Source organism: Salmo salar, chromosome ssa19 (genome assembly GCF_905237065.1).
Source record: "Salmo salar chromosome ssa19, Ssal_v3.1, whole genome shotgun sequence".
In the NCBI taxonomy this organism is placed as follows: Eukaryota; Metazoa; Chordata; class Actinopteri; order Salmoniformes; family Salmonidae; genus Salmo; species Salmo salar.
The window spans coordinates 77,873,427-77,888,022 of record NC_059460.1 but is presented as its reverse complement, the minus strand read 5'-3'; the positions used below and the strand labels follow the sequence as shown (position 1 = coordinate 77,888,022).

The 14,596-nt window shown below is 40.4% G+C and overlaps 1 protein-coding gene and 1 long non-coding RNA gene across 3 annotated transcripts in view; one reads left to right on the top strand and one right to left on the bottom strand.

Annotated features, from left to right (window-relative positions):
* The window catches only part of LOC106579619 (myelin-associated glycoprotein), a 29,074-nt gene extending 20,510 nt beyond the window's left edge, over nt 1-8,564 (bottom strand). The window contains exons 1-2 of one of the 2 annotated variants that reach the window (XM_045702759.1): nt 8,476-8,564; nt 8,047-8,151 (exon numbers count right to left, since the gene is read on the bottom strand). In XM_045702759.1, coding sequence (XP_045558715.1) covers nt 8,047-8,151; nt 8,476-8,524 — 154 coding nt within the window. In that variant the 5' untranslated portion in view covers nt 8,525-8,564. Of the gene's footprint in view, nt 1-1,250; nt 1,326-1,554; nt 1,634-8,046; nt 8,152-8,475 lie in introns of those variants that run through there. The other variant, XM_045702762.1, reaches the window with a different exon arrangement.
* Nucleotides 1-13,292, top strand: part of LOC123729037 (uncharacterized) — a 48,708-nt gene extending 35,416 nt beyond the window's left edge. The window contains exon 3 of the long non-coding RNA XR_006760805.1: nt 13,155-13,292. This is a non-coding gene — a long non-coding RNA (uncharacterized lncRNA). The remainder of the gene's footprint in view (nt 1-13,154) is intronic.
* Nucleotides 13,293-14,596: the final 1,304 nt, after the last annotated feature.

Genomic DNA, 14,596 nt, shown 5'->3' with positions numbered 1-14,596 from the left:
CATGTAATATAGTCCATGAAACATTTGATTTAAATACTGTAGAATTCCATTAATTCTTATGGAGGACTGCTTCTTCTGGGGAGTACCATATATAGAGACCGGTGGATTCATAGCCTCTCATTGGCTGTAACATAGCATCAGCGGTTCAGCATTTTTTATACACATCACTGTTACAGTCTCTCCCAATAATAATAATATGAATTTATTTCAATGTAGAGGTGATTTTTCAATTGGTTGGTGTCAAGGAGTGAGGTGACGTGTGTTTGTGAGCAGAGGACCACTAGTTTGAGCCCGGTATGGTGATAGGGACAGTGGTGGAAGCTATACTGTCAGCAGCAACATGAAGTCGGTTTCACATGCACATACAGTGACATGAAACAGTATTTCCCCCTTTCTGGTTCTCTATTTTTTATTTATTTTTTTGTAACTGAATGTGATCAGATCTTCAACCAAAACCTAATATTAGATAAAAGGAACTTGAGTTTACAAATAACATTTTTTGTTAATAGTTATTACATTTATTTCATGAACAAAGTTATGCAACACCCAATTCCCCTGTGTGAAAAAATAATTGCCCCCTTACACTCAATAACTGGTTGTTTCACCATTCCAAAACACACAATCAAGTCTACATAAAAAGTGATAAAAAGCAACAAATTTTAAGTTTTGGAATGGCATACTCAAAGTCCAGACCTTATCCCAAATGAGACATTGTGGCAGGACTTGAAACGAGCAGTTCATGCTTGAAAACCAACAAATGTCGCTGAGTTGAAGCAGTTCTGCGTGGGAGAGTGGGCCAGAATTCCTCCACAGCAACGTGAGAGACTGATCAACAACTATAGGAAGTGTATGGTTGGTTGTCATTTCAGCTGATGGAGGCATTACCAGCTATTGAGTATAAGGGGGCAATTACTTTTTCACACAGTGGAATTGGTTGTTGCATAACTTTGTTTACGAAAATAAATGAAATAACTATCTAATTGTTGTGTTATTTGCTCACTCATGTTCCATTTATCTAATATCAGCTTTTGATTGAGTGTCTGATAGCATTCAGTATCAAAAATATGCAAAATACTTTTTCACAGCACTGTTTGAATCCAGCCTACTAAACTACACTAATCAGCAATTAACTGTACACTTCTCAACACAATTAAAAAGCCGGAATATAGCGCATCCCATAAAATATCACGACTTGTGCTTACTCCTTTATTTCCGATTCATAACTAATTGTTGCTGTGTGGAAGACTCACCTGACATAAAGAGGCCAATGAGAAAAAACATGTTCTCAGGACAAGCCATGTGAGAACTCACACACTACTGATCACCTGAAACAGTACAAACATACACTTACTGGTAGAGTAGCTTAACTCACACAACACATTGTATTGAACCATCCCCATATCAATACACTATGTCTTTCAGTTGTGAAGCTAATACATGAACAAACAGCAGTACTTTAGAACATATTGAATCTCATTACTCATAATTAATTTCCTTTCATTTATTTTGAACATTCAAATTAACAGAAAATATAGTGAAGAAGTCGATACTTGCCTTAGACGGTAACGTAAACTGTCGACAGTAGAGACTGTCACGTCCATTGTGTGTTCTGACAAATTAAAATGATGAAATTCATGTGGCACTTCTCACATCTCATCAGTGACGTACTTCCTAATAAGTGTATGAGACATTTTTTTCAAACAATACTTTAGTATTTAATGGCCCTTTCTCGAGGTAGAACAGGTCAGCAGCATTTTGAAACGGGCCCCCAAAACGCTAAGTCCACCCCCGACACATTGTTAAATAAAACAAATGAAACTTTCGGCATTATAACCATCTCCCTCTCCTCTATCTCCCAGGCCTGAATGGGAATGTGTGTATGAACCAAAATCCACTATTAATTTATTCAAGAGTTATATTTGTTAAATTCGAGTTTGATACAAAACATACGGTTGTCACATTATGTTTCAACATGAAAAACAGATTTGGTATGAAACAGAGTAACTGTAATTGTATCTGACTGATTCTCACACACCACTCAACTTCTCCTACACCAACTTCCTCTTTGAAGTCTATTTACCAAGAAGAGCCTTGGAGGGCTGGATGCCACAGAGACAAACTTTTCAAGTCACTTCAATACGGAATTTACTTTTTCATAGCAGTTTACGAGATCTTATGCAGTAGGTTAGGAGAATTAACGCTACATGTTCGGAGACTGAGGTTAAGGTTAGGTAAAATTGTTAGGGTTAGGGAAAATGCTCTCCTATCCAGGGTTGGACGACCGCATTTGGCATCCTTAGTTTACTTTCCTGCTATTAAACACATTTTGCAAAGAGGCTGATAGAAAAGGTTTATGTTTTAACCTCTTACATCTAGACGTTCCGCTAGCGGAACACCTGCTCCAATATCCAATGATGGGCGTGGCGCGAAATACAAATTCCTCTAAAATCCGAAAACTTCAATTTTTCAAACATATGACTATTTCACAGCATTTTAAAGACAAGACTCTCGTTAATCTAACCACACTGTCCGATTTCAAAAAGGCTTTACAGCGAAAGCAAAACATTAGATTATGTCAGCAGAGTACCCAGACAGAAATAATCAGACACCCATTTTTCAAGCTAGCATATAATGTCACAAAAACCCAGAAGACAGCTAAATGCAGCACTAACCTTTGATGATCTTCATCAGATGACACACCTAGGACATTATGTTATACAATACATGCATGTTTTGTTCAATCAAGTTCATTTTTACATCAAAAAACTGCTTTTTACATTAGCATGTGACTTTCAGAACTAGCATACCCCCCGCAAACTTCCGGGGAATTTACTAACAATTTACTAAATTACTCACGATAAACGTTCACAAAAAGCATAACAATTATTTTAAGAATTATAGATACAGAACTCCTCTATGCACTCGATATGTCCGATTTTAAAATAGCTTTTTGGTGAAAGCACATTTTGCAATATTCTAAGTACATAGCCCAGCCATCACGGGCTAGCTATTTAGACACCCGGCAAGTTTAGCCTTCACCAAAATCAGATTTACTATTACAAAAGTTTGATTACCATTTGTTGTCTTCGTCAGAATGCACTCCCAGGACTGCTACTTTAATAACAAATGTTGGTTTGGTCCAAAATAATCCATCGTTATATCCGAATAGCGGCGTTTTGTTCGTGCGTTCCAGAAACTATCCGAAAAATCTAAATATTCCATTACCGTACTTCGAAGCATGTCAACCGCTGTTTAAAATCAATTTTTATGCAATTTATCTCGTAAAAAAGCGATAATATTCCGACCGGGAATCTCCTTTTCGGCAAACAGAGGAAAAAACACAAAGACTGGGGCGGCCAGTGCACGCGCCTAAGCCCACAGTCCCTTGATCGGCCACTTGACAAAGGCGATAATGTGTTTCAGCCTGGGGCTGGAATGACGACATTCAGGTTTTTCCCGGGCTCTGAGAGCCTATGGAAGACGTAGGAAGTGTCACGTTAGAGCAGAGATCCTTTGTAATAGATAGAGATGGCAAAAAAGTTCAAGAAATGGTCAGACAGGGTACTTCCTGTACAGAATCTTCTCACGTTTTGGCCTGCCAAATGAGTTCTGTTATACTCACAGACACCATTCAAACAGTTTTAGAAACTTTGGAGTGTTTTCTATCCAAAGCTAATAATTATATGCATATTCTAGTTTCTGGGCAGGACTAATAATTAGATTAAATCGGGTACGTTTTTTATCCAGCCGTGAAAATACTGCCCCCTAGCCATAACAGGTTAAAGCTAATTTCCTGCAATTCTACACATTTTGCTGTCATATGCTATCAGGGGCCGTTCTGTAATCTGGCCCTGCTCCTAACCTTCTTCCAAAATAATTTCTTTCCTCTCAGGGAATGGTCCCCCCAAGTCTACAATACATACTGTAGTAAACATGGGAAAGTGCCTAATTCCTTACATAAGGGAGAGCAGGCCATGTCTGTACTACAGAATGCGGGGCACAGGGGAGACTGGGGTTCAAATCCCTGAAGGGGAGGAAGGAGTAGACTGTCCTTGTAAATAAGAATTTGTTCTTAACTGGTTCCATATGTGTTATTTCATAGTTGTGATGTCGTCACTATTATTCTACAATGTAGAAAATAGTAAAAATATAAAAAAATCTTGGAATGAGTAGGTGTGTCCAAACTTTTGACTGGTACTTGCTTAATTATTTTGATTAATATTATGGTTTATCTATTCCAAGAAAAACAAAAAACCCTCTTGGTTTCCATTACGATGCAACGTAAAATATGGCGCTGTACAACGTGATGGTCGGCAGTACAGTACTGGGCTACTTAGCTAAAAAATTCCCGCAGGACACGCGGGAGACCGGGTTCAATTTCCCTACAGGGAGGAAGGAGTAGGCTGTCCTTGTAAATAAGAATTTTTTCTTAATTAACTGACTTGCCTAGTTAAATGAAGGTTACACTAAGAGCATAACATTTCTGCACACTCATTTTCAAATTCTTGTCTAACCAATACCCAAACGGAGATTAATGAGAAGAAGAAAAAAAAAAATTGCATTGATTTATCAAGACCAGTCCCCATGCTTGTCTCAGAGCTGCACGAAACGGTGCTAAAATAGTTGTAGGTGTCACGTCCTGACCAATAGAAGTTGTTATTTTCTATGGTAGAGTGGTCAGGGCGTGACAGGGGGTGTTTTTGTTCTATGTTTTCTCTTTTTATGTTGTAGTTCTAGTTTGTCTATTTCTATTTTTGTTTTTGTTTGGGTTGACCTTCAATTGGAGGCAGCTGGTCCTCGTTGCCTCTAATTGGAGGTCATATTTAGTAAGGGTTTTTCTGCATGTTGTTTGTGGGTGATTATATTTTGAGTAGTGTGTTTTTTCCCCTCTCTGCGTCACGGTTTGTTGTTTTCTGGTTAGTTTAAGTATTTATGTATTGCATCACGTTTCACTATTAAATAAAGATGTGGAACTACGAAAACGCTGTGCTTTGGTCGGATCCTTATCACAGCAGTGACAGTAGGCTTTTGTTTCTAACTTCAATATGTTCTTGAAATAAATAAGACCTTCACAATTTTTAACAGCACATTACTCAACACTAGTGAGAATCATTTCGCATATGGTAGGTATACAGTATACGGACAATTGTGCACCGCACTCCCAATCACGGTCGGATGTGATACAGCCTGAATTCAAACCAGGGACTGTAGAAAAGTATGTTGCAACGAGATGCAGTGCCTTAGACCGCTGCGCTACTCGGGAGCCATGACAAATATATATATATATATATTTGTTTTTAGAACATTTACCGTGTGTAGGTAGATACGTGTGTAGGTAGATACGTGTGTAGGTAGATACGGAAAGATAGATACAAATTATTTGTTGCAAGTTGAGGGTTCACACCTAGCTCGGCTATTAGACATTTATTTAGTAAAGGTTGAGTAGTCTATTGTTCAGCTTATAGCACATCCTGCTACGCTTGTGAAAAATGTATAATAATACTTTTCCCCCTTTCCACATGTCAAAGATTCCAATTGATAAAGTGTTTTTAGCCACAATCGGCCCCAACCCCAATTAATACATTTGGGCACAGTCGATAGTGTAGTTCAAAGTGGTCCCTTTCAAATGGTATCAAGAATATACGATCCTTGCATCAGGTCCTGAGCTACAGGCAGTTAGAGTTGGGTATGTCATTTTAGGCAAAAATTCAAAAAAAGGGTCTGATCCTTAAGAGGGTTTAACACTCAACATAAAAACTGACACGATACATTCTAAATAGATATATACTGAAAATATATATTGTTATTCTGGTAACTACACAAAAGCTGAAAGATAAACAGTGACTAGTAGATGTTAACACCATTCTGCCATCATGTAGACTTCCTTCACCAATTTCCTCTCTTGTATCAGACCACTGTCTCTCCAACTAAGAGAGGGACAGGTGTAAAGCTCTAAGCTCAGTCATGTGTAAATCTCTGAAGTCAGCAGGTTACACAACACATACTGAGGGGATGTCAATGAAAATGTAAATTCATCTGACAGAAGAGTTACATTGTTGACTGGCCTTTGGCCAACAAATGAAGACAGTCTAAATGCTTGACAGCCAAAGTAAACACTGTCAAAGTCCAACAGCTTTTCTGTTATAATTTTCTGTTCTCACAGGATGTGGCATTGCTATCGGTGTGGTCACCTAACCCTGGTCTTTCTCTAAAATGTTGTTAACCTCACGGGTTTGGATAGTTTCAGCATTAATTCAGTACTTCCTTAAATGCACTTTGTGGATGGGTTTTGAAAGTTGAGCGTTATTCCCATCTGTCTCAGGGCATTGCTTGTCCGTTTAAGTCCATCATTGAGTGCACTGAGTCCCTGCTGCAACCCCCAAAACCATTGGGTAAACAGGCTCTTCTGGCCCTAAAAATACAGAACATATTATGGTCATTTGTCACATAAAAATCTCCAAAGTATATCTAAACTAAGATGACGCCACCTGTTTTACTGTCAATAGCAAGCAGCACTTCCTGTGACTTCTCAAGGCCTTGGTATCACGGGCGTCGTAAGGATTGGACCAAGGTGCAGCGGGAACGTGTATACTCATCTTCTTTATTTATTTTAAAGAAAGAAAAACAAACAAAACACGTATCCGAAAACAACGAGCGCCACTAAACAGTCCTGTCAGGTGCACAGACACAAAACAGGAGACAACCACCCACAAATCCCATAACAAAAACACCCCTATACATAGGACCTTCAATCAGAGGCAACGAGGAACAGCTGCCTCCAATTGAAGGTCAATCAAAAAACCTAAACATAGAAATAGAAAGACTAGACTAGAACATAGAAATATACTAACATAGAACATTAACCAAAACCCCGGAACACTCTAAACAAACACCCCTCTACATGAACACATAGCCCAACAAACCCCGAAACACTCTAAACAAACACCCCTGCCACGTCCTGACCAAACTACAATGACAAATAACCCCTTTTACTGGTCAGGACGTGACACTTGGTCATTTATTGCTTCACGGTAGTAGTGCACTTGATTGCCAACAGTCACATTCATGGTGTAACTCTGTCCAGATGCTAACTGTGTTGTTTTACCCCCACTGATCTGGAACCAGGTGAAGGTTGTCACAGGAGGGTTGGCTGTACTGCTGCAGGTCAGATTAACACAGCTGTCCACTAATACTGGATCAGCTGGACTGATGGAGGCTGAGGTGTCCTTAGGAGAGACTGAGGGAGAGGGGTTCATTTAGAATGTATCTGGATATGGTATATTGAATAGTCTCATTAAAACCACTCTATTACAATCATCAGTGAAAACATGATAGAATGATCTATTCTACTGTGGTTAAATCTTACCTGAAACGTTTAGCACCATGTTTTGTTCAGCCCTATTTTTGCTTGCCCCTACTTGGTAGACTGCAGTACAAGTGATGTTCTTTTCATGATGAAGTTATGGCAGAGTGAAGGTCACCATAGATCGAACTGATTTGGTTTGGTCTGGATTGTTCTGCAGTTGGTTCTCAGGTGTGAACTGTGTTGGGAGAGTCCATGTCGGCTCAGGGGGGTGTTCAGGACATGGAGGGACAGCAGAGCAGTTCAAACTGACAGGGTCCCTTCCTTCACCTCACCTGAGACAGTAATGATGGGACTGGAAGGCAAATCTGTAATACATTGTAGATAAAGATATTTTACACTGACTACTTTTTCTTATTTTATTCAAATCATTTTAGAAACATTTATAAAAGTTAAATAGTTTGTCTCTTCTTACTATTGACAACTACAGTGTATAAATTTACTTTGTGCTTTGAATGGTTGACTCTCAATTCTGAAGAAGTATATATTAGTGCAATTGGCGGTTACATTGAAGAAGACTGTGGTGCAGTTCTTCTGGGACATGTTTCCAGTTATCTTCCCTTGATATCTGTTGACCGTCTCACTACTGTTAAATATCACATTGTCCGGACGCCCACCAAAGACCGGAAATATTTCAGTCCACACTCCAGAGGCAAGTATTGTGCTATTACATTTATAGTAAGGAATATCAAATGAACATGGGATTTGCACACAGGAGCCAGTCAGTACATCCAGTCTATCTGGCATTGTGGCGATCAAATCTGGTTGACAAAAACAGGCCAAAACACCTGTAACATGAAGGACAACATCAGGGAGGTAATGTGATCTTTTCAGTACAGTCAACCTCTCCTTCTGCTGGAAAATATATTAACACATTTCAATATACAGGTGATTCCTGATGTCATGACTCCATGTCCTAAACTGGATCATGCACATATCTGGAGCACAGAATGTTTGAATCCAGACTATTAAACTCTACTTATCAGGAGTCAACTGTACACTTGTATATACATTGAGACAGGTGGGAATATAGCTCATACCATGAAATATCATCACTCGTGCTTATTCCTCTGTCTGATTCATAACTAGTTGTTGCTGTATGGAAGACTCACCTGACATAAAGAGGACAATGAGAAAAAACATGTTCTCAGGACAAGCCATGTGAAAACTCACACACTACTGATAACCTGAAACAGTACAAACATTCACTTACTGGTAGAGTAGCTTAACTCACACAACACATTGTATTGAACCATCCCCATATCAAATACACTATGTCTTTCAGTTGGGAAGCTAATACATGAACAAACAGCAGTACTTTAGAACATATTGAATCTCATTACTCATAATTAATTTCCTTTAATTTATTTTGAGTATTCAAAATAACAGAAGATACTGTGAAGAAATCGATTCTTGCCAGGCTTGAATGGGAATGTTTGTGGGATTTAAAAATATAGTTAAATCATGAACAAAAATCCACAATTAATTTATTGAAGACAAAAAAGGAAAAGTTACATTTGAGATCGATACAAAACATATGGTTGTCACTTTATGTTTCAACATGAAAAACAGATTTGGTATGAAACAGAGTAACTGTAATTATATCTGACTGATTCTCACACACCACTCAACTTCTCCTACACCAACTTCCTCTTTTGCCAAGAGGAGCCTGGTGGGCTGGAAGCCACAGAGACACTCTTTTCACTCCACTTTGATACGGAATTGACTTTTTTGTAGCAGTTTATGACAATTTATGTAGCAGGTTAGGAGAATTAACGTAGCATGTTAGGAGACTGAGGTTAAGGCTTCGTGCTCCCGAGTGGCGAAGCGGTCTAAGGCACTGCATCTCAGTGCTAGAGGATTCACTACAGTACCTGGTTTGAATCCAGGCTGCATCACATCCGACTGTGATTGGGAGTCCCATAGGGAGGTGCAGAATTGGCCCAGCGTTGTCTGGGTTTGGCCGGGGTAGACCGTTGTTGTAAATAACAATTTGTTCTAAACTGACTTGCCTAGTTAAATAAAATAATTAATTAAAAATAGGTTCGGTAAAAGGGATATATACTGCTCAAAAAAATAAAGGGAACACTGAAACAACACACCCTAGATCTGAATGAAAGAAATAATCTTATTAAATACTTTTTTTGTTTACATAGTTGAATGTGCTGACAACAAAATCACACAAAAATAATCAATGGAAATCCAATTTATCAACCCATGGAGGTCTGGATTTGGAGTCACACTCAAAATTAAAGTGGAAAACCACACTACAGGCTGATCCAACTTTGATGTAATGTCCATAAAACAAGTCAAAATGAGGCTCAGTAGTGTGTGTGGCCTCCACGTGCCTGTATGACCTCCCTACAACACCTGGGCATGCTCCTGATGAGGTGGTGGATGGTCTCCTGAGGGATCTCCTCCCAGACCTGGACTAAGGCATCTGCCAACTCCTGGACAGTCTGTGGTGCAACGTGGCGTTGGTGGATGGAGCGAGACATGATGTCCCAGATGTGCTCAATTGGATTCAGGTCTGGGGAACGGGCGGGCCAGTCCATAGCGTCAATGCCTTCCTCTTGCAGGAACTGCTGACACACTCCAGCCACATGAGGTCTAGCATTGTCTTGCATTAGGAGGAACCCAGGGCCAACCGCACCAGCATATGGTCTCACAAGGGGTCTGAGGATCTCATCTTGGTACCTAATGGCAGTCAGGCTACCTCTGGTGAGCACATGGAGGGCTGTGCGGCCCCCCAAAGAAATGCCACCCTACACCATGACTGACCCACCGCCAAACCGGTCATGCTGGAGGATGTTGCAGGCAGCAGAACGTTCTCCACGGCATCTCCAGACTCTGTCACATCTGTCACGTGCTCAGTGTGAACCTGCTTTCATATGTGAAGAGCACAGGGCGCCAGTGGCGAATTTGCCAATCTTGGTGTTCTCTGGCAAATGCCAAACATCCTGCACGGTGTTGGGCTGTAAGCACAACCCCCACCTGTGGACGTCGGGCCCTCATACCACCCTCATGGAGTCTGTTTCTGACCGTTTGAGCAGACACATGCACATTTGTGGCCTGCTGGAGGTCATTTTGCAGGGCTCTGGCAGTGCTTCTCCTGCTCCTCCTTGCACAAAGGCGGAGGTAGCGGTCCTGCTGCTGGGTTGTTGTCCTCCTACAGCCTCCTCCACGTCTCCTGATGTCTCCTGGTAGTGCCTCCATGCTCTGGACACTACGCTGACAGACACAGCAAACCTTCTTGACACAGCTCGCATTGATGTGCCATCCTGGATGAGCTGAACTACCTGAGCCACTTGTGTGGGTTGTAGAATCCGTCTCATGCTACCACTAGAGTGAAAGCACCGCCAGCATTCAAAAGTGACCAAAACATCAGCCAGCCAGGAACTGAGAAGTGGTCTGTGGTCCCCACCTGCAGAACCACTCCTTTATTGGGGGTGTCTTGCTAATTGCCTATAATTTCCACCTGTTGTCTATTCCATTTGCACAACAGCATGTGAAATGTATTGTCAATCAGTGTTGCTTCTTAAGTGGACAGTTTGATTTCACAGAAGTGTGATTGACTTGGAGTTACATTGTGTTGTTTAAGTGTTCCCTTTATTTTTTTGAGCAGTGTAGTTAAGGAAAATGCTCTCCTAACCAGGGTTGGAAGACAGCATTTGCTACCCTGAGCTTACAGTGGCAAGAAAACTTATGTGAATCCTTTGGAATTACCTGGATTTCTGCTTAAATTGGTCATAAAATTTGATCTGATCTTCATCTTCATCATAACAAACAAACAATTATACGTTTTCATGTCTTTATTGAACACACCGAGTAAACATTCACAGTGCAGGGTGGGAAAAGTTTGTGAACCTTTGGATTTCAAAACTGGTTTACCCTCCTTTGGAAGCAATAACCTCAACCAAACGTTTTCTGTAGTACTGAACTGTTTTAGCAATTTTCTTGTGATGTCTGGTGTGAACCGCTGTCTTGAGGTCATGCCACTGCATCGCAATCGGGTTGAGGTCAGGACTCTGACTGGGTCACTCCAGAAGGCGTATTTTCTTCTGTTGAAGCCATTCTGTTGCTGATTCACTTCTGTGTTTTGGGTTGTTGTCCTGTTGCATCACCCAACTTCTGTTGACCTTCAATTGGCGGACAGATAGCCTTACATTCTGCTGCAAAAAGTCTTGATAAACTTGGGAATTCATTTTTCCATCAATGATAGCAAGCTGTCCAGGCCCTGTGGAAGCAAAGCAGACCCAAACCATGATGCTCCATCCACCATACTTTACAGTTGGGATGAGGTTTTGATGTTGGTGTGCTGTGCTTTTTTTTCTCCACACATAGTGTTGTGCGTTCCTTCCAAACATCTCAACTTAAGTTTAATCTGTCCACAGAATATTTTGCCAGTAGCGCTGTAAAACATCCAGGTGCTCTTTTTCTGAACTTCAGACATGCAGCAATGTTTGTTTTGGACAGCAGTGGCTTCTTCTGTGGTGTCCTCCCATGTACACCATTTTTGTTCAGTGTTTTATGTATCGTAGACTCGTCAACAGAGATGTTAGCATGTTCCAGAGATTGCTGTAAGTCTTTAGGTGACACTCTAGGATTCTCCTTAACCTCCTTGAGCATTCTGTGCTGTGCTCTTGCAGTCATCTTTGCAGGACGGCCAGTCCTAGGGAGCAACAGTGCTGAACTTTCTCCATTTATAGACAATTTGTCTTACCGTGGACTAATGAACATCGAGGCTTTCAGAGATACTTTTGTAACCCTTTCCAGATTTATGCAAGTCAACAATTCTTCATCTTAGGTCTTCTGAGATCTCTTTTGTTCGAGGTATGGTTCACATCAGGCAATGCTTCTTGTGAATAGCAAACTCAAATTTTAAGAGTGTTTTGTATAGGGCAGGGCCACTCTAACCAACATCTTCAATCTCATTGAATGGACTCCAGGTTAGCTGACTTCTGACTCTAATTAGCTTTTGGAGAAGTCATTAGCCTTACTTTTACCAACATACACTGTGAATTTTTAAATGATGTATTTAATATAGTCAAGAAAAATATAACAATTTGTGTTATTAGTATAAGCACACTGTATTTGTCTATTGTTGTGACTCAGATGAAGATCACATTTTATGACCAATTTATACAGAAATCTATGTTATTCCGAAGGGTTCACATACATTTTCTTGCCACTGTACTTTCCTGAATTTCAACACATTTTGCCATGGTCCAGAGAGAAAAATGTGCAATTCTATAATGCTATTCTACACATTTTGTCATGAAGCTTTGGCAAAAAATGTAAGTTTTAAAGCTAACTTCCTGAAATTCTACACTTTTTGCCATGAAGCAGAGATTTATTTTGGTGTATTATAGCTCATCATGCTTGTGTTCACATTTTGCCATGAGGCTGAGACAAAGTGTTGCAGTGTTAAAGCTATTTTCCTACTATTCAAAACATTTTTCTATCATATGCTATCTGGGGCCGTTCAGTAGTCCGGCCCTGATTCCTAACCTGCTACCAAAATCACTCCTTATTGAAGTGATGTGAAAAGAGAGTCAGCAACCTGCAGTGCCACAGTAGAGAGCCAGCAACCTGCATGGCCTGAGTGGCAAGGTGGAAATTGGCGCCCTCTTCCTAACCTGCTGCATAAATTCTCCTAAACTTGCTAGACATTTACATTTTTAAATTTTTTACAAAAGCTGTATACTTTCTAGACAAAATCCTCTTCGACCTGCCCAAGGTCTTCTGGGAGAAGGAGACCCAGGAGCTGAGGGTGTACTTTACCCAGCAGGTGGAGGGAGAGCTGAAGGCTCTGGAGGACAGGATCAGGAATTGAGAGGTGGAGGGACCAGATGATTCAGAGAGAGAAGAGAGAAAGTATTGACTATTGGACATTATACTACACTGATGCTGCAATATTGTGGGGATGGGGATATGGTGGGACTGACAAAAAAGGGACTAACATTCTCATTGCAGATTTGTGGAAACTGCTTTGCCTAAATGTGGGTAAAATGTATGAAATTACGATAAAACAACGTGCCTGCATGCAGTTCAGGCTACCACTCACTGCAAATGGATTTATGAGTACTGTAGGTATGAGGTGATTGATCAGAATCTGTGTTCAACTGTATCTTACTGCTGTTTCCATGACATAGACTGACCATGTGAATCCAGGTGAAGGCTATGATCCCTTATTGAAGCCACTTGTTAAATCCACTTCAATCAGTGTAGATGAAGGGGAGGAGACAGGTTAAAGAAGGATTTTTAAGCCTTGAGACAATTGAAACATGGATTGTGTATGTGGGCCATTTAGAGGGTGTTTGGGCAAGACAATAAATGTAAGTGCCTTGGAACGAGGTGTGGTAGTAGGTGCCAGGCACACTGGTTTGTGACAAGAACTGCAACACTGCTGGGTTTTTTCACACAGTTTCCCATGTGTATCAAGAATGGTCCACCAACCAAAGGACATGCAGCCAACTTGACACAAGTGTGGGAAGCATTGGAGTCAACATGGACAACCATCCCTGTGGAACACTTTCGACACCTTGTAGAGTCCATGCCCCGATGAATTGAGGCTGTTCTGAAGGCAAAAGGGTGTGCAACTCAATTAATGTTTGGTATACTCAATGCCTCCAGAAAGTATTCATACCTCTTGACTTATTAAACATTTTGTTGTGTTACAACCTGAAATAAAAATGGATTAAAAATATTTATTTTCTCACCCATCTATACACAATGCCCCTTAATAACAAAGTGAAAATATGTTTTAGAAATGTTTGCAGATTAATTGAAAAGAAATACAGAAAACTCGAATTGACGTATGTATTCACACCCCTGAGTCAAAACATGTTAGAATCACATTTGGCAGTGATTACAGCTGTGAGTCTTTCTGGGTAAGTCTGTAAGAGCTTTCCTGGATTGTACAATATTAGAACATTATTCTTTAAAAAATGATTCAATCCCTGTCAAGTTGGTTGTTGATCATTGCTAGACGGCCATAACATGGTGCAGCCATCACCATGCTTGAAAATATGAAGAGTGGTACTCAGTGATGTGTTGTGTTGGATTAGCCCCAAACATAACACTTTGCATTCCGGACATACAGTAAATTTATTTTGCCACATTTTTTGCAGTTTTACTTTAGTGCCTTATTGCAAACAGGATGCATGTTTTGGAATATGTTTATTCTGTACATGTTTGCTTCTTTTCAATCTGTCACAGGCGTCGAAATGA